Consider the following 27,529-nt stretch of genomic DNA (forward strand, 5'->3'; position numbering starts at 1 on the left):
TGCATCACTAAAAATCTTTGTTCGGAAAACACCGCAGTACTCAGATGTTCTTAGGAAATGAAAGACAGACAACTATTATCTGTTTTGTTGAAAGGAGAGTCCGTTATTATGCAGGCTGAGAGGGGGTCCCAAACTTTTTCATATGACTGTATATTATATTTAGCAAAAGCTTGCATATTGTAATCTTTTTAGTTAGCCAATAAAAGTTGTTGTTTTGCTTGACTTGTCACTACATTCATAATGGCTAACACGGTACAACACCCTAATACTTTAAAATATTTGAAAAGACTCATTTCTTTGACAGTTTTACAGACAGAAACAAACTGATCTAAATCTGAAATGTTAAGATTTCTTTCTTTTTATTTTTTGTAAAATAAAGAATAAGTAATGCAGTTTGTGTAACCGTGCAGAGTCATCACATCCATCTTCTTGTGACGGACAGGACTTCACTTTTACTGTTGTGCTCGATGACTTCATTGTGTTTGTTGCTGCTGGAGGACATCAACTGCCCTCTGGGGACGAGAAAGTACTAAATGTTGAATATTATTATATACAGAGCACCTGTCACATATTTACAATCTACTGTATAATGCTGTTCACAGTCACACTGCCCACATTAATGTTTGGGACAAAGACCCATTCTTCCTTGATCCTCCTTCTGCCCCGCAGTTTAAAATTACAAATCTAACAATTTCAACTTGCAATTAAAGCGCACACTGCTGACTTTCATTTAAGGGGATCTGCAGACATTTCAGTTACACTACACTTTTTATACACAGTCCCCCCATTTTGGGGCACCATAACGTTCGGCGTCACAGGTGTTTGTGACTCCTCAGGTGGGTTTAATGGCTTCATAAGATACCTCCGCTCGCTTCTACCCTTTGGAGTTTTTAAACAAAACACATCTGAGCCTGACAACAAAGCGCCGTCACGACAATGGACTCGGCTTCTTTAAAGATACAAGTGCACCAGACTTGACAGCGGATTCTCTGTGTATCTTTATTTTGTGTTGAGCAGCATTTCTGTAAATAAAAGAAAAGAAAAAAAAACAAGAAAACATTTGATGGGTCAAGGAGGCTGGTTTGGGGTTTAGCAGCTACAGCTATGGGAGCTACAAGTCAAAGCATGGAAAGTGTGTGACGTTTCTAATGAAGAATATACACAAGTAGGAAGTGTGTGCAGGAAGTCACAAGAGTCAAATGTTTTATGGGCTTTTAGGCATTTGATTTCTTCTGCGACAGGTTGATTTTGTCTCCAAGGCTCAGGGCCATCCCCTAAAACACAACAAAATAAAAATGTTAAAGACATTGAAGGGCACTATATGATAGATAGATAGATAGATAGATAGATAGATAGATAGATAGATAGATAGATAGATAGATAGATAGATAGATAGATAGATAGATAGATAGATAGATAGATAGAATCTGAGTACATCCAGAAAGTATTCCCAGCGCTTCATCACTTTTTCCACATTTTGTTATGTTACAGCCTTATTCCAAAATGGATTAAATTCATTTTTTTCCTCAGAATTCTACACACAACACCCCATAATGACAACGTGAAAAAAGTTTACTTGAGATTTTTGCAAATTTATTAAAAATAAAAAAATTGAGAAAGCACATGTACATAAGTATTCACAGCCTTTGCCATGAAGCTCAAAATTGAGCTCAGGTGCCTCCTGTTTCCCCTGATCATCCTTGAGATGTTTCTGCAGCTTCATTGGAGTCCACCTGTGGTAAATTCAGTTGACTGGACATGATTAGGAAAGGCACACACCTGTCTATAGAAGGTCCCACAGTTCACAGTTCATGTCAGAGCACAAACCAAGCATGAAGTCAAAGGAATTGTCTGTAGACCTCTGAGACAGGATTGTCTCGAGGCACAAATCTGGGGAAGGTTACAGAACAATTTCTGCTGCTTTGAAGGTCCCAATGAGCACAGTGGCCTCCATCATCCGTAAGTGGAAGAAGTTCGAAACCACCAGGACTCTTCCTAGAGCTGGCCGGCCATCTAAACTGAGTGATCGGGGGGAGAAGGGTCTTAGTCAGGGAGGTGACCAAGAACCCGATGGTCACTCTGTCAGAGCTCCAGAGGTCCTCTGTGGAGAGAGGAGAACCTTCCAGAAGGACAACCATCTCTGCAGCAATCCACCAATCAGGCCTGTACGGTAGAGTGGCCAGACAGAAGCCACTCCTTAGTAAAAGGCACATGGCAGCCCACCTGGAGTTTGCCAAAAGGCACCTGAAGGACTCTCAGACCATGAGAAAGAAAATTCTCTGGTCTGATGTCACAAAGATTGAACTCTTTGGTGTGAATGCCAGGCGTCACGTTTGGAGGAAACCTGGCACCATCCCTACAGTGAAGTATGGTGGTGGCAGCATCATGCTGTGGGGATGTTTTTCAGCGGCAGGGACTGGGAGACTAGTCAGGATAAAGGGAAAGATGACTGCAGCAATGTACAGAGACATCCTGGATGAAAACCTGCTCCAGAGCGCTCTTGACCTCAGACTGGGGCGACGGTTCATCTTTCAGCAGGACAACGACCCTAAGCACACAGCCAAGATATCAAAGGAGTGGCTTCAGGACAACTCTGTGAATGTCCTTGAGTGGCCCAGCCAGAGCCCAGACTTGAATCTGATTGAACATCTCTGGAGAGATCTTAGAATGGCTGTGCACCGACGCTTCCCATCCAACCTGATGGAGCTTGAGAGGTGCTGCAAAGAGGAATGGGCGAAACTGGCCAAGGATAGGTGTGCCAAGCTTGTGGCATCATATTCAACAAGACTTGATGCTGTAATTGCTGCCAAAGGTGCATCGACAAAGTATTGAGCAAAGGCTGTGAATACTTATGGACATGGGATTTCTCAGTTTGTTTATTTTTAATAAATTTGCAAAAACCTAAGTAAACTTTTCTCACATTGTCATTATGGGGTGTTGTGTGTAGAATTCTGAGGAAAGAAATGAATTTAATCCATTTTGGAATAAGGCTGTAACATAACAAAATGTGGAAAAAGTGATGTGCTGGGAATACTTTCTGGATGTACTGTAGATAGAAAGAAATGAAAGGTGCTATATAAAAGATAGACAGATAGATGCTGAGAGACACGATATAATAAAATGCTGACACAAAACATGAAACTTAAGCACCATCTGAAACCACAGAAAATAAATGACACCACCACGTGGGCTCAAAGTCCAGCAGCACTTGGGTTCATCATTTACACCAGTTGTCCTAATCCCAGTCCTGGTATATTGCGCCTTTCCAATCTCTATTTTTTGTTTCACTGTACGTCTGTTTTATATATACTGCCTTTCAATTTCATTCACACAGCATCACTCCTATCTATCTAATAACAGAGTTTTTCAAATGTTTTGTTTCCTGAAAACAATTTTGTTACAGTGGAAGAAATCCAGGAAAACAAAAATCGCTGGAGGCTCCAGACGTGGTAACAAAAGAGGAGTAACACACAGGAAATGCTAACAGGAATGGAAGAAGTCCAGAGACAAGTGGATGGCATCTCAAAGGGCAGCATTTTGATGGCGACTAAAAGGGAACTGCTGTAAGTAAAAATTTTTTGGGGGATTTCCCCCTTGTATTTACACAAATAATGTGAGAGGTAATCATAAAAATAGGCGAGTGCGATAAAACATGCAAATTTATATTATTGTGATCTGTATGCCAAAATTCAAAAAGTGTTCAGCAAACAGTGTGATCCCAGTGCTCTAGCCATCTGCCTATGCAGTGTATTTCAATGGTTTCCAGAGCCCCACCTCTCCAGATTCCCCCAGTCAGTCAGCCATTTTTCCATCATGCTGTGTGTGCCAGACATGTGCAGAGGAGAGATGCTGGGGATATTGGGAGAAGGGTGCTAAGGATAGAGCTGCCAGGGAAGAGGAGGCCTAAGAGAAGGTTTATGGATGTGCTGAGAGAGGACATGGAGGTGATGGGTGTAACATAACATGATGAAGGAGGACAGGAAGATATGGAAGAAGATGATGCGCTGTGTCAACCCCTAACGGGAGCAGCTGAAAGAAGAAGAAGCAGCAGCTGATCACATTGATCAATTAGCTGGGCTTCTCTTATCCTGTATTTAGAAAAGAGCACTAATGTGAGATTTACATCAACTACATAAGAAGATAAAAATTCTCATATTTTTGCCATAGCTTTAACTTATCAACTCCCTTTGGTTGTCCGCTAATGAATTTCACCTTTACGTTGATCTGCTTTGCTTTCTTAGCCCTATTTTAATAATGACCATTAACAACATGCAGAGCTGACATGGGTGCCAATGATTCCAAATGCTTAAAGGCTCCATATCTCTTCCTCTCTCAGGCCCACAGTAGGTTTGATTTTGCTCTCAGTCATGCAGGTGGGCTTGTGTGCATGAGAGCGGACATCCAATGAATGCTCATCTGGGAGTACAGGGCATATAATGCAGCAATGAGGACTATGAAACGTGACAGCTTTGGACCTCAAAAAACAGAAGAGAAGCTCGTCTGTCTCATGGCTTGTGTTTTATGTACCACAACAGAATGGAAAAGAAAAAAAAGACCGGCTGAAATCGGCACAATGGTTACACTGGCTTCATCAGGCAGTAAGCTATTAGCTGTCACAACAAGGGGGCCGAGCAGTTGCGTATCCCGAAATGCCTTGCAGTAAGGAGACTGTGGGTTCGCTTCCCAGGGCTTCTCTGTTTGGACAGCGCTTTGAGTAGTGAGAAAAGCGCTATAAAAATGTAAAGATTTATTAATATTTTCAGTTGTGTATCTGACATACCCAAAAACTACAAGTCGCGTAATGGGACATCAGTTTTGCATGACTATATATTGCGGAGGATGACCGATTCCTTCACATCGACTCAGCTCAGTTTAAAAAGTCCCAAAGGAGATCAGGTTTGCTGCATTTTGACAGCTAAATAACTAATGTGCTTCCCGACCACACTGGTGGCCATATGAATGCTTTCGGCTGGTCTTTATCCATTCGTTTGTGGTACAACAAATGCTGCGTTCACGTGCTATCGGACTAGTTAGAGCTCAGAGTTAAGATGTTTCAATTTCCCACTTCAGCGTATTCACATGAATTATTTGTTACTTGGTCCACAATAAATGTAAGTAAAGATAAACTGTACATTTTTCATAACAATAAAGAAGAAACTTAATGTATTAAACATGTATCTGAATGCAATTTGGCCACAAAAACGGCATTTCTGGATGACCAGGTTATATTTTTTTTGTTTTACACATCTGACTGAAGTGTAACGTCAGATTATTGTCTTTGGGTAGCTGCAGTTTCTCTGACTCAAAGCTCCAAGTTCATAGGGCATTCACGTGGAATTTCAGATTTGGAAACGTTTGTGAACCCTTTAGAATTTTCTATATTTCTGCATAAATATGACCTGAAACATCATCAGATTTTCACTCAAGTCCTAAAAGTAGATAAAGAGAAACCAGTTAAAAAATATTATACTTGGTCATTTATTTATTAAGGAAAATGATCAAATATTCCATATTTGTTAGTGGCAAAAGTATGTGAACCTCTAGGATTAGCAGTTAGTTTGAAGGTGAAATTCGAGTCAATTGGATGACAATCAGGTGTGAGTGGGCACCCTGTGTTATTTAAAGAACAGGATCTATCAAAGTCTGCTCTTCACAACACACGTTTGTGGAAGTGTATCACGGCACGAGCAAAGGAGATTTCTGAGGACCTCACAAAAAGAGTTGTTGATGCTCATCACGATGGAAAAGGTTACAAAACCATCTCTAAAGAGTTTGGATTCCACCAATCCACAGTCAGACAGATTGTGTACAAATGGAGGAAATTCAAGAGCATTGTTACCCTCCCCAGGAGTGGGCGACCAACAAAGATCACTCCAAGAGCAAGGTGTGTAACAGTCAGCGAGGTCACAAAGGACACCAGTGGAACTTCTAAGCAACTGAAGGCCTCTTTCACATTGGCTAATGTTCATGAGTCCACCATCAGGAGAACACTGAACAACAATGGTGTGCATGGCAGGGTTGCAAGGAGAAAGCCACTGCTGTCCAAAAGATAAAAATTGCTGCTCATCTGCAGTTTGCTAAAGATCACGTGGACAAACCAGAAGGCTATTGGAAGAATGTTCTGTGGACGGATGAGACCAAAATAGAACTTTTTGGTTTAAATGAAAAGCGTTACGTTTGGAGAAAGGAAAACACTGCATTCCAGCATAAGAACCTTATCCCATCTGTGAAACATGGTGGTGGTAGATATCATGGTGTAGGCCTGTTTTGCTGCATCTGGGCCAGGACGGCTTGCCTTCATTGATGGAACAATGAATTCTGAATAATATCAGACAATTCTAAAGGAAAATGTCAGGACATCTGTCCATGAACTGAATCTCAAGAGCAGATGGGTCATGCAGCAAGACAACGACCCTAAGCACACAAGTCGTTCTACCAAAGAATAGTTAAAGAAGAATAAAATTAATGTTTTGGAATGGCCAAGTCAAAATCCTGACCTTAATCCAATCGAAATGTTGTGGAAGGACAACGAAGCGAGCAGTTAATGTGAGGAAACCCACCAACATCCCAGAGCTGAAGCTGTTCTGTACGGAGGAATGGGCTCAAATTCCTCCAAGCCGGTGTGCAGGACTGATCGACGGTTACCGGAAACGTTTAGGGGGTCACACCAGAAACTGAAAGCAAAGGTTCACATACTTTTGCCACTCACAAATATGGAATATTTGATCATTTTCCTTAATAAATAAATAACCAAGTATAATATTTTTGTCTCATTTGTTTAACTGGTTTCTCTTTATCTACTTTTAGAACTTGAGTGAAAATCTGATGATGTTTTAGGTCATATTTGTGCAGAAATATAGAAAATTCTAAAGGGTTCACAAACTTTCAAGCACAACTGTATTTCCCATCAGTCTGACAGCACGTAATCATAGCAAAACATGAAGCATTAGATGCTCAAGCCTCCCTTCTGTTTAAGTGGTCCAAAACCCCTGCGTTCCTTCTGTTGTTGCGTTGTACCCCCAGCTGAGTGGGTCACCGACTGTCAGCTCCCACCCACGCTCAAGTCATCCTTATGGCTGGCGACAAAACATCAAACCTGGCAGTCATGGTGTACAACAAGATTACAGAAAAGAAGACTCCACTGAAAATCGCTGAAAAAGTTGTGTGATATGACATCGGCCTAAGGGGGAAAAAGTCTACAGAATAAAGTGAACAGGGATGGATGGATGGATGGATGGATAGATAGATAGATGTAAAAGGCACTATATAATAGATAGATAGATAGATGTGAAAGGCACTATATAATAGATAGATAGATAGATAGATGTGAAAGGCACTATATAATAGATAGATACTATATAATAGATAGATAGACAGATAGATAGATGTGAAAGGCACTATATAATAGATAGATGTGAAAGGCACTATATAATAGATAGATAGATAGATAGATAGATAGATAGATAGATAGATAGATAGATAGATAGATAGATAGATAGATAAAAAGGCACTATATAATAGATAGAAAGAAAGGCACTATATAATAGATAGATAGATAGATAGATAGATGGATGTGAAAGGCACTATATAATAGATAGATAGATAGACACTTTTAAATTTCCCTTGGGATTAATAATTAATTTAAATTTAAATGTAATGACATTTTTTAAATTTCTTATGAACCTAAAACCACACAATACTGCTCTTTTCTAAATGCAGAATAATGAACGAGTCTGCACTTAAACAATTAGATCAATTTATGGTAAAATGACTCACCGACTGGTTAGCACAAAAGAACCTGCCATCAAGGACTAGGCCTGGAAACCACTGCTTTGAAAGGTCACAGTCCCCAGTTATTCTTTTCATACTGAAGACAGACTCAAGTGGCATTCACAGAGTTACAGATTCAATACAGTGACCTTAACGGCCAGCCAGACCCCAATTTAGAATCGGAAGCTAAAACCAAAAGTTCTTCTCTGGTTACATTTACAAAGGGGCTTACCTGACTCTTTGCTCGGATGCGAATGTGACCAGTGACTGGAGCATCTGGCCCAAGGTGGATTGGCTTCTCGATGCTCACGTTAGCAAGGGCGTCTTCTCCAAATATAGAACGGGCATACAGATTGGCAGCCATAAACCCGCAAAACCCAGAGAGAGCCTGGCAAGGAAAAAACACACAAAAGAAAATGTCAGTCCAGAATGACGATTTGAATGACACAATACCAAGGATTTCAGTAAAGAGGATGACTCAGACATCAAACTGGCTGGACAAACGATCTCCCGGAAGCAGAGTAGTGACTCACTGTACACCGTTTATGTGACAGTGATGACTCAAAGATCAAACGTAAACAATCACCCCATCCACTTTCCAATTCATTTTACCTTGCAGAGCAAAAGTTAATTCAACTCTGGAAACTAAAAAGGCTAGAAAAACATTTGAATGCTCATCAGGTCACACTGAAAAGGTAAAGAGAAGAAAACATTGGATGTAAAAGAAGACTCAGTGCCCACTTCTGTAGTGAGCAGTTCTTTAAAAGTGGGCCAGTAACCCCGCGCTTCACCCTGCCCGCTTTTCTTCACAGCCTCCAAGAGAAAACTCAAATCGTTCTGTGACCTTCACATTTGACGTCTTTTCCATTCTTACTTTCAGGGGCTTATCAATCAAACAATGAATATAAAAGCCGCCTCGGCCCCTGACATCAGTGAACAGCATTGGCTCAGAATGGAAAAATTGTGTGGGTTTTTCCTGTGGCATGCAAATGCAGCTGTTTTTTTGTCAGAGACCGGCACAACAAAATCTTCCTAAGAAAAAAAATGTGCTTTCATTTCAGGTTTTCATAAAACACCAAAAAGGAAGATCTACACAAATTTACAGACATGGGAGACTGCTGCATGCACACTGAAAACACGCACACCCATAATGTACAACAATTATCAGGGGGATGCAGAGGGGGATTGTCTCATGTCTCGTGCCATCCCTTATATTACATTTCTGAATCTGCCGTGTACTGCATGTAATGCTAAGCACTGGCTGTGGGGTATTTATTACACTGTAGAGCAGGTGCTGGATGGGAGAAAAAACGAGCAGCACTAAAATGTAATCAGTGATTTATAGACCACGTCACCAAACAATTACAGTGTCTATAAAAACTATTTACCCACCTTCAACTTCTCAGGTTTTATTGTTTTATTACAGTACATTTAATTAGGCTGTTTTCACACTGATGATCAAAATAAAATCTCAAAGTGAAAACAAATCTCTACAAACTGATTAATTGCCTTTCTTTACAGCAGTTTTATTGGATGTTCATGTATCGTTAATGTGGCCTTTCCCAATTTCGTGCTGTATTTCCTTTGTTTTCACATAAAATCAATAATAAACTTACTTATATAAAGAGGATGCCTGTGTGCTTGTATTGGCCATAGTGACCTCATATAGTTGTGCTTGAAAGTTTGTGAACCCTTTAGTATTTTCTATATTTCTGTATAAATACGACCTAAAACATCATCAGATTTTCACTCAAGTCCTAAAAGTAGATAAAGAGAAACCAGTTAAACAAATGACAAAAATATTATACTTGGTCTTTTATTTATTAAGGAAAATGATTGAATATTCCATATTTGTGAGCGGCAAAAGTATGTGAACCTTTGCTTTCAGTATCTGGTGTGACCCCCCTAAACGTTTCCGATAACTGTTGACCAGTCCTGCACACCGGCTTGGAGGAATTTTCGCCCATTCCTCCGTACAGAACAGCTTCAGCTCTGGGATGTTGGTGGGTTTCCTCACATTAACTGCTCACTTCAGGTCCTTCCACCACATTTCGATCGTATTAAGGTCAGGACTTTGACTTGGCCATTCCCAAACATTAACTTTATTCTTCTTTAACCATTCTTTGGTAGAACAACTTGTGTGCTTAGGGTCGTTGTCTTGCTGCATGACCCACCTTCTCTTGAGATTCAGTTCATGGACAGATGTCCTGACATTTTCCTTTAGAATTCTCTGATATAATTCAGAATTCATTGTTCCATCAATGAAGGCAAGCCGTCCTGGCCCAGATGCAGCAAAACAGGTCCAAACCATGATATCTACCACCACCACGTTTCACAGATGGGATGATAAGGTTCTTATGCTGGAATGCAGTGTTTTCCTTTCTCCAAACATAACGCTCTTCATTTAAACCAAAAAGCTCTATTTTGGTCTCATCCATCCAAAGAACATTCTTCCAATAGCCTTCTGGTTTGTCCACGTGATCTTCAGCAAACTGCAGACGAGCAGCAATGATTTTTTTGGAGAGCAGTGGCTTTCTCCTTGCAACCCTGCCATGCACACCATTGTTGTTCAGTGTTCTCCTGATGGTGGACTCATGAACATGAGCCAATGTGAGAGAGGCCTTCAGTTGCTTAGAAGTTCCCATGGAGTCCTTTGTGACCTCGCCGACTATTATACACCTTGCTGTTGGAGTGATCTTTGTTGGTTGACCACTCCTGGGGAGGGTAACAATGCTCTTGAATTTCCTCCATTTGTACACAATCTGTCTGACTGTGGATTGGTGGAGTCCAAACTCTTTAGAGATGGTTTTTTAACCTTTTCGAGCCTGATGAGCATCAACAACTCTTTTTGTGAGGTCCTCAGAAATCTCCTTTGTTCGTGCCATGATACACTTCCACAAACATGTGTTGTGAAGAGCAGACTTTGATAGATCCCTGTTCTTTAAATAACACAGGGTGCCCACTCACACCTGATTGTCATCCCATTGATTGAAAACACCGGACTCGAATTTCACCTTCAAACTAACTGCTAATCCTAGAGGTTCACATCCTTTTGCCACTCACAAATATGGAATATTCGATCATTTTCCTCAATAAATAAATGACCAAGTATAATATTTTTGTCTCATTTGTTTAACTGGTTTCTCTTTATCTACTTTTAGGACTTGAGTGAAAATCCGATGATGTTTTAGGTCGTATTTATGCAGAAATATAGAAAATTCTAAAGGGGTCACAAACTTTCAAGCACAACCGTATGAATCACAAAGGACCATCTGAATCAACAAAGATGAAGAGTTCAGTACCTGTCAGATTTATAAATATCAGTATAACAAATGGGGGGGGGGGGAGTAAAAATCCAGTAGGATTTTAAATTATGACAAGTCAACAGTAACAAATGCCAAATCCTGTTTTCCAACATTATATAAGCATATTATATTATTATTTTAGGGCAGAGTGGTGGCTCTGAGGCTAGGGATCTGCACTGGCAATCGGAAGGTTGCTGGTTTGAATCTCGTAAAATGCCAATAAGGACTCTGCTCTGTTGGGCACTTCAGCAAGGCACTTAACCTGCAATTGCTGAGCGCTTTGAGTAGTGAGAAAAGCGCTATATAAATGCAAAGAATTATTACTATTATTATTACTTCACAATAAAATTAATTCTCTATGGTTATAAACTGTACATCAAAATCCATATTGTGGAATGTACAATTAACTCAATGTACTCCCTACCCCTAATTTCTATAGATACACTATAGAGAGCATCTTAACTAACTGCGTGATGGCCTGCAGGTACAACAGCTGCTCAAGAAGCCCTGCAGCAGAGGCCATTATTGGGATCTGAACTGCCATCATTCAAACTCTCGTATAAGACTTGCTGTGTGATTAGGGCCAAAAACATTCTCAAGGACAAAACTCATCCTGGAAATTCTTTGTTTGAGCTCGTCCCGTCAGGCAGACGCTTTAGAGGTCAATCCGTGGACGCACAAACAGACTAAAAAACAGCTTTTCCCCATCTGCCATAAACTTTCTGAACTCTGAAACTCCTCGGTCTGAGATCATTTTTAATTGAACATGTGCAATAAGCTGTATCGGTAATGTGCAATATACTCATGTAATACAATATAGAATATGTAATGTACTATTCAATAACAGGTTATGCTGCTGTACTTTGAGCAATAATAATTTGCTCTGGTGACTTGATCACTTAACACTGTATATGACATATTTGGAATTATTTGACTTTTCTTTAAATGCACCTTGGGGCTGTCACAAAAAGTAATTTCGTTGTGTTACACAATGACAATAAAGCGCTTGAACTTGAACTTCACTTTCTGCATACTTTACTTTGCTGTAGATTTAATTTCCAAAGGGTAAATGTACCATTTTAGCCCATCAGTCTCCACTCAATAAAGCATAATGACAAAGTGAAAATGTGTTTATGGAAAACTGTACAAATTTATTAAAAATCTAAATCTGAAATCTCTCCTTCATTCAAGTATTCAGACCCTTAGTTCAGTACTTAGCTGAAGCCCTATCTCTGAGTCATCGTTGGGTAAGTCTCTACAAGATTTGCAAACCTGAGTTTATGTACAGGGTGGGCCATTTATATGGATACACCTTAATAAAATGGGAATGGTTGGTGATATTAACTTCCTGTTTGTGGCACATTAGTATATGTGAGGGGGGAAACTTTTCAAGATGGGTGGTGACCATGGTGGCCATTTTGAAGTCGGCCATTTTGGATCCAACTTTTGTTTTTTCAATAGGAAGAGGGTCATGTGACACATCAACCTTATTGGGAATTTCACAAGAAAAACAATGGTGTGCTTGGTTTTAACGTAACTTTATTCTTTCATGAGTTATTTACAAGTTTCTGACCACTTATAAAATGTGTTCAATGTGTCAGGTCCGAGCATTCCTAGATGAACAGTTTCCTGGAAAGTGGATTGGTCATCGTGGGCCAGTTGAATGGCCCCCAAGGTCTCCCGATCTGACCCCCTTAGACTTTTATCTTTGGGGTCATCTGAAGGCAATTGTCTATGCTGTGAAGATACGAGATGTGCAGCACCTGAAACTACGGATACTGGAAGCCTGTGCTAGCATTTCTCCTGCGGTGTTGCTATCAGTGTGTGAAGAGTGGGAGAAGAGGGTTGCATTGACAATCCAACACAATGGGCAGCACATTGAACACATTTTATAAGTGGTCAGAAACTTGTAAATAACTCATGAAAGAATAAAGTTACGTTAAAACCAAGCACACCATTGTTTTTCTTGTGAAATTCCCAATAAGTTTGATGTGTCACATGACCCTCTTCCTATTGAAAAAACAAAAGTTGGATCCAAAATGGCCGACTTCAAAATGGCCACCATGGTCACCACCCATCTTGAAAAGTTTCCCCCCTCACATATACTAATGTGCCACAAACAGGAAGTTAATATCACCAACCATTCCCATTTTATTAAGGTGTATCCATATAAATGGCCCACCCTGTAGTTTATCCCGATCTTCCTGGCAGATTCTCTTAAGTTTTGTTCATTTGGCTGGGAAGCATCAGTAAACTGCCATTCTCAGGTCTTTCCACAAGTGTAGGCCATTCAAGGACACTCAGAGACTTGTCTTGAAGTCACTCCAGCATTGTCTTCACTGCATGTTTCAGGTCACTGTTGCCCAATCTGAGTTGGCGTGCACTCTGGGGAAGGCTTTCTTCAAGTATCTTTCTGCATTTGGTTGCATTAATCCTTCCCTCAATTCTGACCAGTCTTCATGTGCCTCAATCCCCCATAGCTTGATTCTACCACCACTACGCTTCACCATAGGGATGGTATTGGGCAGGTGATGACCAATGCCTGGTCTTTATCAGACACAGTACTTGGAGGTCTGCTCAAATAGTTCAATTTTTGTCTCATTAAGCTAGAGCAGGGGTCTCCAATCACAGTCCTGAAGGGCCGCAGTGGCTGCAGGTTTTTGTTCTAACCCGGTTGCTTAATTAGAAAGCAATTCTGCCAATAATTTAATTTCATGGCTTGTTAGTGCTTTAACTCTGCTATGTCAGGTCATTCTCATATCCTAGACTTTCTTCCCCTATCTAAGGATATCATCCAAATGATTTGAAGGCTAAAATGGACGAGCAATTCGCAATCATTCACTTTTTTCTCTTTACTTTCCTTCCAAGTATTTAATTAAACCAAATAGTCAAGATAAATACACGCTGGCGTAAATGGTAACAAGCCAAATGGAGAAATGCTGGTCTCTTTTGTCATTCGCATGTTATTGCTAATTAGGATCCATTAAAAACTGAATGAATACAGCTGTGTAAGATGAAAATAAGCAATAAGCATTCAAAATCTTAATGAGCGAGACAACTAAAGTGAAGCAGAAGTGTTACTTGAGCAATTAGTGCTTCTTATTAAGCAATTGGGTTGGAGCAAAAACCTGCAGCCACTGCGGCCCTCCAGGACTGTGACTGGAGACCCCTGAGCTAGAGAATCATTTCCATCACATTCTCAGAGTTCTTCAAATGCAGTTTGACAAACTCTAATGGGAGTTAGCCACTCTACCGTAAATGCCCGATTGATGCAGTGCTGCTGAGGCGGTCATGTCTGAAAGGCTCTCTCTCTCATCTCAGCAGTGGATTTCTGAACCTCTGTTCAAGTGACCACTGAGTTCACCTCCCTGTCCAAGTTCATTCATTCCCAGCTACTCAGTTTAGCCAAACTGTGAATCATAGGAAGAGTCCTGGTGGTTCCAAAATTCTACCATTTCATAATTATGGAGGCCACTGAGCTCTTGTGGGCATTCAAAACTTTAGAAATGGTTTTGTGCCCTTGCTCTGATTCATGCCTCACCACAGTTTTAAGTCTTCAGAGAGTTCCTTATACTTTATGGCTTGACCCACCACCACCACCCCCCCCCCCATAGTCGGTGTACTGTGTGCCTTTATAAATAACCAGTAAGCCCGCGATTCTCGAAAGAATTGCAAATCCAAGAATGGCAATCAGTTTCAGTTCCCTCCGATATTTGGATGGATGAAATATCATGGAGGGTGGGTGCGTCCGGGGAAAGGTCATTTAATTAAATAAGCATATCTGTACTAAAGCGGTTTCATTTTGTGGAGCCGCGATTCCTTTGCCTCTGCTGACACCGACTGCTGGCACAGTGGATTACAGCAAGTTTAGTTTACAGGTTGTGTTGTTCGGGTGCCACCCACTGACTCTGAGGCGCTGTGCGCATTCACCTCGGTGCATCCTGCGTCTGGAATGAAAAGTGATGGAGGGTGGGAGCGTCCTGGTAAAGTTTTCATTGAATTAAATATAGATATTTGTACTAACGTTAACCAATTTATTAAAACAAAAACAGAATTGTAATTGTCACATCATGTAAGTCCAAAATGTCTTTGAGTTGTTGCACTTATAAATAAAACCAATATTGGAGTGGAAAGGTTTAAATGAAGTATTTTGGAAAGTAAACATTCATAAAATGGTAAAAACAAAATAGTCAATCAAATATCTCTTTATAAACCACATTTTGAGTAAAGATGGCTTGCTGTTCTTGAATTAGTTGTCCCTGGTATGGAGTAGTTACAACCTTAACTTTAACGTCACACGAACGCCGAACTCTTGAAAAGGCAACATAAAGTTGTCCATGTGCAAAAACAGGCTCAGATAGGTAAATGCCCACTTTGTCCATGGTTTGTCCTTGGGATTTGTTGATGGTCATGGCAAATGCAGCTTTAATGGGAAATTGCCGTCGTTTAAGTTTAAAGGGTAATTCCAGGTCAGAACTTGTAAGGTCAATTCTGGGAATCAAAGCAGTATTGGAAGTATGGGATCCAGTTAGTACCTGTGTCTCGATAACATGTTCTGTCATGGTGTTCACGACTAACCGTGTACCGTTGCATAAACCATGTTTAGTATTAAGGTTTCTTAATAGCATGAGTATTGTTCCCACTGTAAGGTTAAGATTGTGTTGTGGTAATCTGGCCGGGTTAATAGTGTTTAAATATTCTAAGATGCTCAGTTTCGTTGTCAGAATCAATATTGTCAGTACTTAGAAAGACGTGTCTTTCTCCAGGAAGTAATGCCATCATTTGGTTATTTATGTGATCAACATACGGGCTCGTTTTTGTATTTCCGTTACTTGAGGTGTTTCGTTTTGGAGCCGTGAGTTCTTTGCTTCTGGTGTTTGTGAAGTGCGTTGTAGGAGCCTCCGTTTATTGTTTTTATCCATGCGGTCTCGTTTTTGTTTCTCTGATACTGAATGACTGTTATGTGATTCAAACATGCCACACAGACTGCTGGCACAGTGGATTAGAGCAAGTTTAGTTTACAGGTTGTGTTGTTTGGGCGCCACCTACTGACTCTGGGAAGCCGCTGCGTTTGACTCTGGGGCGCCACGGTGCAGTGCGCATGCGCCTTGGTGCGTCCGCCGTGCACAAATTAAACTGTGGTTTAGTAATATAGATGTGCAATCAATTCCATTTGCAACTAGTGGATTCCAAACATGTCCCAGACACATCTCAAGGAGAATTAAAGGAAACAGAAGGCACCTGAGCAAAATCTGCAATGCCACAGAAAGGGTCTGAATACTTCTATAAATTAGACTTCTGTTTGTAGACCTTTCTGGAAACATATTCCGATTTTGTCATTATGGGTTATTGACTAGATTGACTGGCACAAATGACAAATGTACCCATTTAAAATTAAATCTACAGCACAAAGTGTGCAGAAAGTGAAGGGGTCAGAATACTTCTTAATCCACTGCATGTTGTGGGTTTGCTCCCCAGTATACTCTTTGGTCTGCCGTCTCTTTTAATATTTCCATTTTTTCCTTCAAGCATTTCTTAATCTCGACCCAGCCACTCCTTTTATCCAGCAGAGGGTGTTTTCTCTCTATTAAGGGTACAACACCCACTCGTAGATGTTGGCCACGTGTGAAGGAAACGCATCCTAAGAGTACCAACACAAGCAGCCTTTATAAAAAGTGATGCTATCCTTAAGCAACTGCCACATGCAGACTTGTGTCTATGAGCCGCTTCATTCGCACATTTCATGAAGCCTGGTAAATGTTTTCCTGGATTCTGCATAAAAGATATTATCTTTATCTGCTCTTTGCGACTCTACAGCAAATACCAACACTGCTGCTCATCAAGTGACACCTACCTTAAAGCAGGCAGTTCATTTCACTGAGGAAAAATGAAGTCCTGCGGCAGAGCCCAATAGCTAATGCCAAGACCATTTTAATTGATTTATAATGCAATGTGTAATTATTGAAAGCAAAGAAATGTACACTTTTAGTTTCACCCTCAGTTTTATGTGAAAACAAACATTTTACCTTCTCTGGTGTGAGGCACTTCATGTTGGTCGAATTCAAAATATGATGTAAATATTCATTCAGGTTCGCTATGTTTGTATTAACAGTCACCTGTTGGGAAAGAAGAAGCATGAAAGGAGATCGACTTCAATTTTCACACTCTTAATACGAGACAACATCCATCCATCCATCTTCCAACCCGCTGAATCCGAACACAGGGTCACGGGGGTCTGCTGGAGCCAATCCCAGCCAACACAGGGCACAAGGCAGGAACCAATCCCGGGCAGGGTGCCAACCCACCGCAGGACACACACAAACACACCCACACACCCAGCAGACACTAGGGCCAATTTTAGAATCGCCAATCCACCTAACCTGCATGTCTTTGGACTATGGGAGGAAACCCACACAGACACGGGGAGAACATGCAAACTCCATGCAGGGAGGACCTGGGAAGCCAACCCGGGCCACGAGACAACATTAAAAAAGTAACAAGAAGTAATGCCAATAGAGATAATGAGTAAAGGTGGCACACGTGTTTAGACAATGGGTGTGTTTACATGTTCTTTAATAAACAGAAACCCAGTTTCTAAACTGCCATGTAAACCTTTATTCCAGTTTGAGATACTGGGTCAGTTTAGATTAGATAAACTTTATTGATCTCAGGTAGAAATTCAGATGCACACAGAAGCAGAAACATAAATAAACAAGCATGCAGACTAACAGGACAGATAACATGGCCGATCAATCGATAAGTAGATAAATAAATGACCTTTTTTTGGAAGCATTGAACTGCCTGATAGAAGTGGGCAGAAAAGACCCAAAAGGGCTCCTCTCTTAGCACACTGTGGTGGAATAAGCCAGTGGCTAAAAGTGATCCAAGAGAGCGTCTCCTGGAGGGGATTCTTCATGAGTAACTGCTCTCTGAGAACCAGGTGTCTCCACCAGTAACCTGATTACATTTGGCCATGTACACCCTTAAACTTTTTGAAGTCTACAAATGTCCACCGCACTCTGCTCACCTGCACGTGTGTCAGCTTTGCACACACTTTCAAGATCCACAAGATACATTTCCTGAGGCAAATGTTTGAGCAAATACGAGGGTTGTTTCATAAGTTTTGAGACTTTTTTAAATAGATCCAACATGGTTTGTCAATTCCAAAGAAAATTTTTACTCGCATAACCTCGTCATTTGGCAACACTTCAGTGCTGTTCAACATACTCTCCCCCGATTTCAATGCACTTTTTCATGCGATAAATCCAACGATCAAAACAGTGACGAAAATCAGGTTCAGACAGTTGGTCAAGCTGCTCTTCCACCGCAGAAGTGAGGCTGTCCCTGTCCTCAAAATCCATTCCTTTCAGCTCCTTCTTCGCCGTCGGGAACAGCCAGAAGTCACAGGGTGCCAAATCTGGTGAATAAGGGGGCGGATGAAGGACTTCAATCCCAGATTTGGCGAGGAACTCAACAGTTTTGTTTGACTTGTGAGGCGGCGTGTTGTCATGGTGAAGGATGAAGTTTTTCAAGGTGCGATTAGGGCGACCTCTAGTGAGATTTTTGAAAACTTCTGGAAGGCACAGGGTTGTGTAGACATCAGAGTTCATCGTTGTGCGTTCAGGACGTGGAACTGAAGCAATAATTTTTTTTGTAGCCAAAAAAGACGGCAAACATGGTCCTCTTGGCTGACCTTTGGCGCCTGGCTTTCAGTGGAGGAAGGCAACCTTTTGGACTCCACTTAAAGCTCTTTTTCTCATCTCCATCTGTAGCTGGGTGGGCCAAAAATTTACTAGAAGATGTGAAAGAATTGTAGAATAGAAAAATATTTCGTCCGCCTCCGATGACGGCAAGTGACCGAGTCTCAAAACTTATGAAACAACCCTCGTACATTACTCTTTCTGATAGTTGAAATAATCTGTCTCAATATTTCACAAAACTTTAAGTTGATGAGCCGACATGTTAAAAGTAATGTGCGGTACACAGTCCAATTATGGGTAACTTAACACAGGCTGGGGGAGCATGCACTGGTACAGAGTGTTGCCGCACCCACCACATGATGAAACAGCTCCATGGGGGGTCCTGCTTGGCAGACACGTGGTCCAGTCCCACCCTCCGAAAATGACCATCTATCTACCGCAGCCAGGTGTTACGTGGGTGTCCCCTTGGCCTGGTCCAGCTACTCAGGTCCTCAATAACTTATTTTATTCCATGCAGCACTGGGTGTAAGGCAAGAAGCACATGTACTAGAATGCTGCTCCTTAGCAGGGCTCACTTGCACAGCCAATCAGAAAACAGCATGTGCAATTTAGTAACAGAAATATTCTAATAAAGTAGCTGGATTAAAGTGAAGCCGACATTTGCTATAGATACGTTGAAACAGTGTGATCGAGTGACGCAGTGACCAGTGTTCATACCATCATTCATCGAGGATGTGGGACTAAAAGTACTTATAAAACTCAAGAAAAAGGCTTCATGTCCATTTTTAGATTCACGACAGGCGATGAAGATGTTTAACACTTTAATGACGCTGGAGGATTTTGTCAAACGAGAACTCCCGAAGTGTGCTTGTACACATAAACGGCTTTCCTCAGCCAGATTTACTCACCGTATCCCAGTTTTACGCATACATGTAAACACACTGAACGTGAAAGGCTCCACCAAAAAACAAAAAAACATTGCGACATGGCAAAATGGCACAACAACATAAGTAGAATAAACAAAACCATGAAAAATGTAAGGTGGCTACCGAGATATTAAAATTAGTGCTGGGCAACAATAAAAATTGTTTTATAAGCGATTAATCGCAGACAATCACATTGTTATGCACAAAATTCAATAATGAACTCAAAAGTAGTGTATTGCATGTACTTGGTTTGCAAACTCTTTAAACAAATAAGGTGCTTTTAAACAGCAGTATTCCCTTTACGTTGTAACAGTTAAAATATTTCTTGAAGATCTAAACTTAAACATTAATGTAATCGAATCAAATATAAAACTAAAGCTATTTGCCACTGCCAGGGCATTAACGTTTTATCGAGTTTTTTATAGAAAAACAAGTTACCCTCAGAGTCCAGAGTCACGATCACAATATTATAACAGGCACCTTCTGAGCAACAGTTCTAAACCTGCTTTCTTTTTTATCTGAACAGATACCAGCAGAAACATTTTCTTTTATCAGGAAGCAGTTTGTTCAGTAGCAACTCTTTGATGGCTAATATTTTTTCCAAAACACTCAGTTTTCTGAAAAGCGCACAAAGCAATGGTCTCACACATAAATCAACATAAAACGTCTGTTGCTGCCTGTTGTGCCTGCTGTTGTGAGCAGCGGCTCGACGGTCAGCAGGAATGCACGGTGGGCTGGCAGCCTGGCGGTCTTTGTGAGAAGGTGTGCGTGGGTGGCAGTTGCAGTGAGACGCAATATGGTTTGTACCTCCTGTCATCGCAAATGTTTGTCCTCCCAGGCAAACCTTGCCATAAGTGCAGCAGCTACACTAACATGTTCAGCATCACAATCAGCTGGGGACGGTACCTCAATTTCAACCTACATCTCCAGATCACTTGCATCAAAATTGGAGTCCGACAAATCAGAGTCCAATTCAGCGAAAATACGAAAAAAGTTTTGCTTTGAGCATTCACTTTGGTCAAGAGGGTGTCTGGGCTTGCGAGTGTCCTGATAAAAACCAAGATCCAGACCTTTAATGACCTCTTGGGCACGGCCATCAGCAGTGTGTGTCTGTCTGCGGAGAGAGTGTCGACCTCGTCATTGAGAGGTTTACTTACCTTAGCAGTGACATTCATGTGACTCTGGTGACTCTTCCTATGAAGTCAGTAGACGGATCGGGAGAGCATGAGGGGGGTCATGAGGTCACTGCAAAGGAGTGTGTGGCGCTCCCAATATCCATGCAAAAGGACGAAGGTCCAAGTGTTTTAGAGTCCTGGTGCTTCCTGTCTTGCTATATGGTTGCGAGACATGGACACTATCTAGTGACCCGAGACGAAGACTGGAGTCGTTTGGTACCGTGTGTCTCCGGAAAATCCTTGGGTACCGCTGGTTTGAATTTGTGTCGAATGTGCGGCATTGTGAGGAGCGTCAGTTACAGCACTACGGCCATGTGGGGTGTTTCCCTGAGGGTGATCCAGCTCGTAAGATCCTCATTGTTGGGGACCCGAGTGGCTGGACCAGGCCAAGGGGTAGCCGACGTAGCACCTGGCTGCAGCAGGTAGAGGGTCATTTCAGGAGGGTGGGACCGGACCGCGTGTCTGCCTGGGGAGTTGCCAACCGGGATCCCGAGTTGTTTCGTCGTGTAGTGGGTGTGGCAACACACTGTACCAGTGCAGGCTCCCCAACTTAACTTGACTTGATTCCCTTTGGTGTCTCTCCACATGCCATTTTAGAAGCGGTTTGTTCTTCGCTACTCATGCATGCGCAGGGAATCGAGGTCAAATCAACAAAGCAAACTTTCCTTCTAGCAAAAGCGTATCGAAAAGTGCTGTAACAAGAAGATAACTGATCTCTATCGATCGCTAGCGAGACTAAGGCTTTCAAAATGATAACAGTAATAACAAAAACCGCATTAACGCGCAATAAAATAATTGTCGGCATTAATTAATTTAATGCGTTAACGCGATAATAATGCATTAACTTGCCCAGCCCTAATTAAAGTGTAAATACAAGCATCAAGTTATTACCAATGAGCCTGTATTGGACTAAGTGGGTTTGAGAATATTATGGTGTGGTATAGATTTCAAGTGACAGAATAATCCATCCATCCTCTTCTGCTTATCCAAGGTCGGGTCGCAGGGGCAGCAGCTTGAGCAGAGATGCCCAGACTTCCCTCTCCCCGGCCACTTCTTCTAGCTCTTCCAGGAGAATCCCAAGGCGTTCCCAGGCCAGCCGAGAGACATAGTCCCTCCAGCGTGTCCTGGGTCTTCCCCGGGGCCTCCTCCCGGTTAGACGTGCCTGGAACACCTCACCAGGGAGGCGTCCAGGAGGCATCCTGATCAGATGCCCGAGCCACCTCATCTGACTCCTCTCGATGTGGAGGAGCAGCGACTCTACTCTGAGCCCCTCCTGGATGACTGAGCTTCTCACCCACTCTTTAAGGGAAAGCCCAGACACCCTGCAGAGGAAACTCATTTCAGCCGCTTGTATTTGCGATCTCGTTCTTTCGGTCACTACCCATAGCTCATGACCATAGGTGAGGGTAGGAACATAGATGGACTGGTAAATTGAGAGCTTCGCCTTGCCGCTCAGCTCCTTTTTCACCATGACAGACCGATGCAGCGCCCGCATTACTGCGGATGCCGCACCGATCCGCCTGTCGATCTCACGCTCCATTCTTCCCTCACTCGTGAACAAGACCCCGAGATACTTGAACTCCTCCACTTGGGGCAGGATCTCTATGACAGAATAATAAAAAAAAAGATTTCAATAATTAAAAAGGGTGGGTGGAGGGACCTGTTATAAAACCGATCCCCTGTTATGCATGGGTTCCTATAAAAAGGGCAAGTTTGTTTTTCACATTAGGAGCTCAGCTATTTTTGCATCTATCAGAGAAAAATCAAGAAACATAACTTGTCTGTAAACAGGATTTCAGAGTTACGGAGGTAACATCTATTGTAACTCACTAAAAGTGTACATTAACTCAAAGAAACGAGAGCACTCACTCTTGCAAAGGGCACACTACCCATAATTACCAGATACCAATTTTAATGCATCTTTCCCATTATCAGTATCAACAGAAATAAAGCAAGACATCAGAATTTAAGAGTTTAGTGTCTACTTATGAGTTATCAGCACAAAGAAACTCTGAACATCCCATGATCTTACATATGCTTTTCGAACACTAAATGGTGCATTCAGCTCTTTGTAATCATGATCTCTGGTTTAGTGGCCATTTTCTGGGTTTACAAACTAGTAAACTCACAAATCTTTTTCTTTACTCTCCAAGGTTCTGGGTATCCACTGGTGTGAGATCCATTGTAACAATTACCACGTAGTGTGGTAGACGGCAGGACTTTAAATTTGCCAGATTTTCCCCTGGGGACAAATAATATGCTGTCTACCTTAAGGACTTTTAACTCTCAACTCTGTGTTATTTTGGAGAACCTAAGGGAATAGGATTATCAAGCTTGTCAGGCTCGTCTTTGTCAACATTGTTCTAATTTCTACAAAAGGTTTTACTACATCACATCTTACCTTATTTTCCCATTCAAACTCTGCCCACATCTGACGGAATTCAGCATCTGTACACGACGCTGGCTGAATGTAGTCCATGATGTCTATGTGGATATCACTCAAAACTACACAATTTCTGTCACTGGCTGCTCCAGAGACATCATATACTGCAAGACAAAAGAACAAAGTCTTTTAATATGGTTAACCAGTTATTTCTCACCAGTCTGTTGGTGCAAATGTAATCACAGACTGCAGTCTTGGAGATTGAGTTCTGTGAAGGGAACACTCAGAATCAGTCAAACCACTGTAGTTTATCACTCTGCATTCAATCACTCTTCAAATCCCAGATGAAGACTCACCGCTTCAGTTTAGCACACCCTGACTAGAGCTGCTGATTAACTGTACAGACTGCATCTCTGTTGTTAGTCATTAGCACTAAGACGTAAGTAACATGATAGTTGGAATTTGTTACTCACCCTCACCTGTTTCTGTTCTCTGTACTCAAATGTGCCATGGCCCACCTGCCAAGTTGTTCTGCCTGCCTAAGGTAAAGTCATCCCTGATTGAGGATCGCAGGAATCATGGGAAGGAGGGGTTCTTTCATCGGATTGGCTGGCCCAGCGCTCTTTCAGTAATGGAATGGCCAAATGGGGGCGACAGCTTGATGGATGAGGTCTCCAGGACTTCAAATATATCCAAATCTTCTGATGTGATATCATCTACTGTTAAATTCTGATACGTACTTCTAAAATTTTTATTTTTATATTGTATTGAGGATTTGTTCTGTTCTGTGTATTGTATTGTATCGACCCCCTTCTTTTGACAACCACTGCACGCCCAACCTACCTGGAAAGGGGTCTCTCTTTGAACTGCCTTTCCCAAGGTTTCTTCCATTTTTTTTCCCCCTACAAGGGAGTATTTTCTTGTCTTTTTAGAGAGTCAAGGCTGGGGGGCTGTCAACAGGTAGGGCCTGTTAAAGCCCATTGGGGCACTTTTTGTGTGATTTTGGGCTATACAAAAATGTATTGTATTGTATTGTATTCACAAAACTAATGCTAATCCAGACCAGACAAAGACCATGGCAGACACCTTATGAACCATCCAGGTGTGACCTAAAAACCTAAAAAATTGATGTCCAAATGGCTCAGAAAATACCTCAATGCTCAATGATGGGACTATCATTACAATTAGGACCAGCAGGTTCCATTCATTAGGCACAGCACAGTTAAAACTGAATAGTGAAGACAGACACGTATATATGGCACTGACAACTGAGACTGGGTATAAGAAACCAATCTAGTGCATCACTGGGAACACTGTGAATCAATAAATGAGACAATTGAGAGAGTCACCAGTTAACCTAACAGACATGTTTTTGTGTACCAGTGAATACTGGGGAGAAAAAAAAGAGGCAGGCCAAGATAGAATGTGCAAAGATTGACAAGACTGCGATTGGAGTCCAGACTCCTGGAGTGCTAACCAGCAAACCACAACAGGTGTAAAGGTACAACTGAGAAGTCGGTACCAAGCTTAACATTTTACTATTGCTTTAAGTGAAGCAAAACAACACCTTTTATTGGCAAACTAAAAAGATTACAATATGCGAGCTTTCAAGGAGCCTTGAGGTGCCTCGAAAGCGGCCATATTGTAATCTTTTTAGTTCACCAATAAAAGGTGTTGCTTTGCTCAACTTCTCACTACATCCATAACGGCTAACAGGGTACAACACCCTAGTACTATTGCTTTAAGAATTACATTATGAACTATTAAAGGCAAGTGTCAAAATTAAAGTGGATACATCTGACACCCAAAGAACACTTATGAACCAATCATACTGTATATGGAGCACCAATTAACAATGTGGTACAAATCTAACTTTCCAGCAGCTCCAGCTTACTGCAGTTAAATGTTCTGGCATTGTTTGGCCATCTCAAAGGTTGTGGTTGTTCCATACTTTTCAGTTCAAGGATATGCAGGCCACTTTGCTCTTGGGAATCTTCAATGATGCAGTTGTCCCCAGATTGGTGCCTCAACACAATCCTGTGTCATAGCTCTCCATCCTTTGATCTCAGGACTTGGTTTGTGCTCACATGTGAGACCTTCTATAGACAAATGTGCGCCTTTCCAAATTTGCCCAATCAACTGCATTCACCACAGGTAGGCTACAAAAATTCTAATTACAGTATTTTTCGCACCATAAGACGCACTTTTTTTCCCCAAAAAGAAGGCTGGAAATGTCTGTGCATCTTATGGAGCGAATATTGTGTCATAGACCATGATGTGTATTACCTGACAAAAGTCGACATCCAGGGTTAGAGGGCGACAAAACTCATTGTTACGTTACAGGCATTCCCTCTGTGCTTGGAGGAATGTTAGACTCATTGACTCGGCATCGTGAGTTGCGAAATGTAAACAAATGTAAACAAAGGCAAGATGGCATCAACATCTCACGAGGGAGCGAAGTGAGAAAAGAAAACAAATGTTTTGCGCATTATCACTGAGTCGGACTTTTGTTGACAGTGATCAGGAGATCGAACAACAGAGTGAGGAACTGGCATCAGCTGATCGGGACACCAGCCGATGACGCCCCAGCTGAGCGCATTCGTGCAGCCGATGTACCTATGGTAAGGTTCGTGTGGGAGGAATACCTAGACATTGATCCGTGGGAGCCAAACTGGCTACCGGACTTCACAAGACAGTATGGCTTGCTGTTGGACTCGACAGATTACCAGCCGCTGGACTACTTCAGGCTGTTCTTTCCTGAAGCTGCCTTTCAGCTACTGTCAGACGAGACAAACAGGTATGCAGAGCAATTTTTTGAATCGAGGGCTTTGCTTGCACCGCATTCTTGTTTTTCAAACTAGAAACCCACAACAAAACACGAGATGAAGGGCTTTGTGGCATTACAAATATAGATGGGACTAGACTGGCGTTATAACTTCAAGGAGCATTGGTCCAAACGTGCGTGATGATAGGTACGTGCTCCTGCAAAGTGGTTGTGAGCAACTGAGCTTCATAAATTCTGACACTAGCGATGAGGAGTTCTTGGGGTTTCCATAAAACTAGAAGAGTGCTTGAACCTTAAAGTCTCTCCTTATTTGTTAATGACAGAGATGATGTTTCTTAATACCGCTGTTGAATTTACATGGTTGAAATACTATTCTGCTGTATTTTATTAAACATATTAGTACACCATTTGGTTCAGAATATTTTTCTTCTTGTTTTCCTCCTCTAAACCTAGGTGTGTCTAATGGTCAGGTGCGTCTTATGGAGCAAAAAATACGGTAATGACCAATAGAATGGGATGCACCTGAGCCAAAGCAAACAGTCTGAATACTTGTGTCAATGTGATATTTAACTTTTTAATTGTATTAAATTTCTAAATTTTATAAAATCCTGCTTTCCCTTTGTCATTTTCAGGCAGTAAAAAATTGAATTTAAATGGATTTTAGCAAACAAGACTGTGTGGAAAAAACTCATTAGACAATAATCAAATAGGAGGTCTTTTATTAGATAAGACATTTTAAGATCACTATACTCACCAATGTTTCCAAAGATGATTCCATTTTCAGTAGAAGCTACTTTCACGTTTGCCTTTATGTTTGCAAAATCATGCGGTGCTAATGTGAGTGGTGATGGTTTCTCCACAAGCTTTAAATCTCCTGCAATGCAGATGATGCAGTCAGATTACAAGGTTGCGTGACGCTGTACAATATGACGAACACAGCAATATAGTTTCTAGATTTAAAAGCTGCTGAAAGTGAAGATGTTAATTACAACTATTATCCCCTTACAATTACTGAAGTGCCAGCCACATGAGCTCAGCTAGTTTCTTACCCAGTGTTGCCAATTCCAGGGTGCAGTTCTGCAGGGTATCACTGGTCTGATTGACGACAAGCACATCCAGCACAATGTCATACTGATTAACATGGACGTATGCTTCAGCGTAAACTGGATCAGAAAATCCTGTCAGCTGAGTGACCTGTAACACAAGCAATGGCAATAACCATGATTACTAAAGTTATCAAAATTATGGAAAGCACGAGAAGTTATGTCTCCCTAAACTTAGCTGTAGACAGTCTTAACAGCTGATGCAGACACTTTGTGTGCTTAAGAGCAAACCGGGAGAGAATCTTGAACTCAAAGGTGAGGCTGATTAAACTGACTGGCGCAGATTACAGAAGCAAATATAAAATGCAGCAGCACTGACATTCAAGAGAGGCCTTCATTTCAGCACTAGAGAGATTCCGGAAAGGCATTTCCATATTTTTCT

General features: G+C 41.5%; 1 protein-coding gene across 1 annotated transcript in view; it reads right to left on the reverse strand.

Moving 5' to 3' along the window:
• Window positions 1-980: 980 nt before the first annotated feature.
• The window catches only part of copb1 (COPI coat complex subunit beta 1), a 70,046-nt gene continuing 43,497 nt past the window's right edge, over window positions 981-27,529 (reverse strand). The window contains exons 17-22 of the mRNA XM_028796078.2: window positions 27,094-27,238; window positions 26,799-26,918; window positions 23,278-23,423; window positions 17,102-17,191; window positions 8,003-8,158; window positions 981-1,274 (exon numbers count right to left, since the gene is read on the reverse strand). Coding sequence (XP_028651911.1) covers window positions 1,215-1,274; window positions 8,003-8,158; window positions 17,102-17,191; window positions 23,278-23,423; window positions 26,799-26,918; window positions 27,094-27,238 — 717 coding nt within the window. The 3' untranslated portion in view covers window positions 981-1,214. The remainder of the gene's footprint in view (window positions 1,275-8,002; window positions 8,159-17,101; window positions 17,192-23,277; window positions 23,424-26,798; window positions 26,919-27,093; window positions 27,239-27,529) is intronic.

This window comes from Erpetoichthys calabaricus, chromosome 2 (genome assembly GCF_900747795.2).
Source record: "Erpetoichthys calabaricus chromosome 2, fErpCal1.3, whole genome shotgun sequence".
Classification (NCBI taxonomy): Eukaryota; Metazoa; Chordata; class Cladistia; order Polypteriformes; family Polypteridae; genus Erpetoichthys; species Erpetoichthys calabaricus.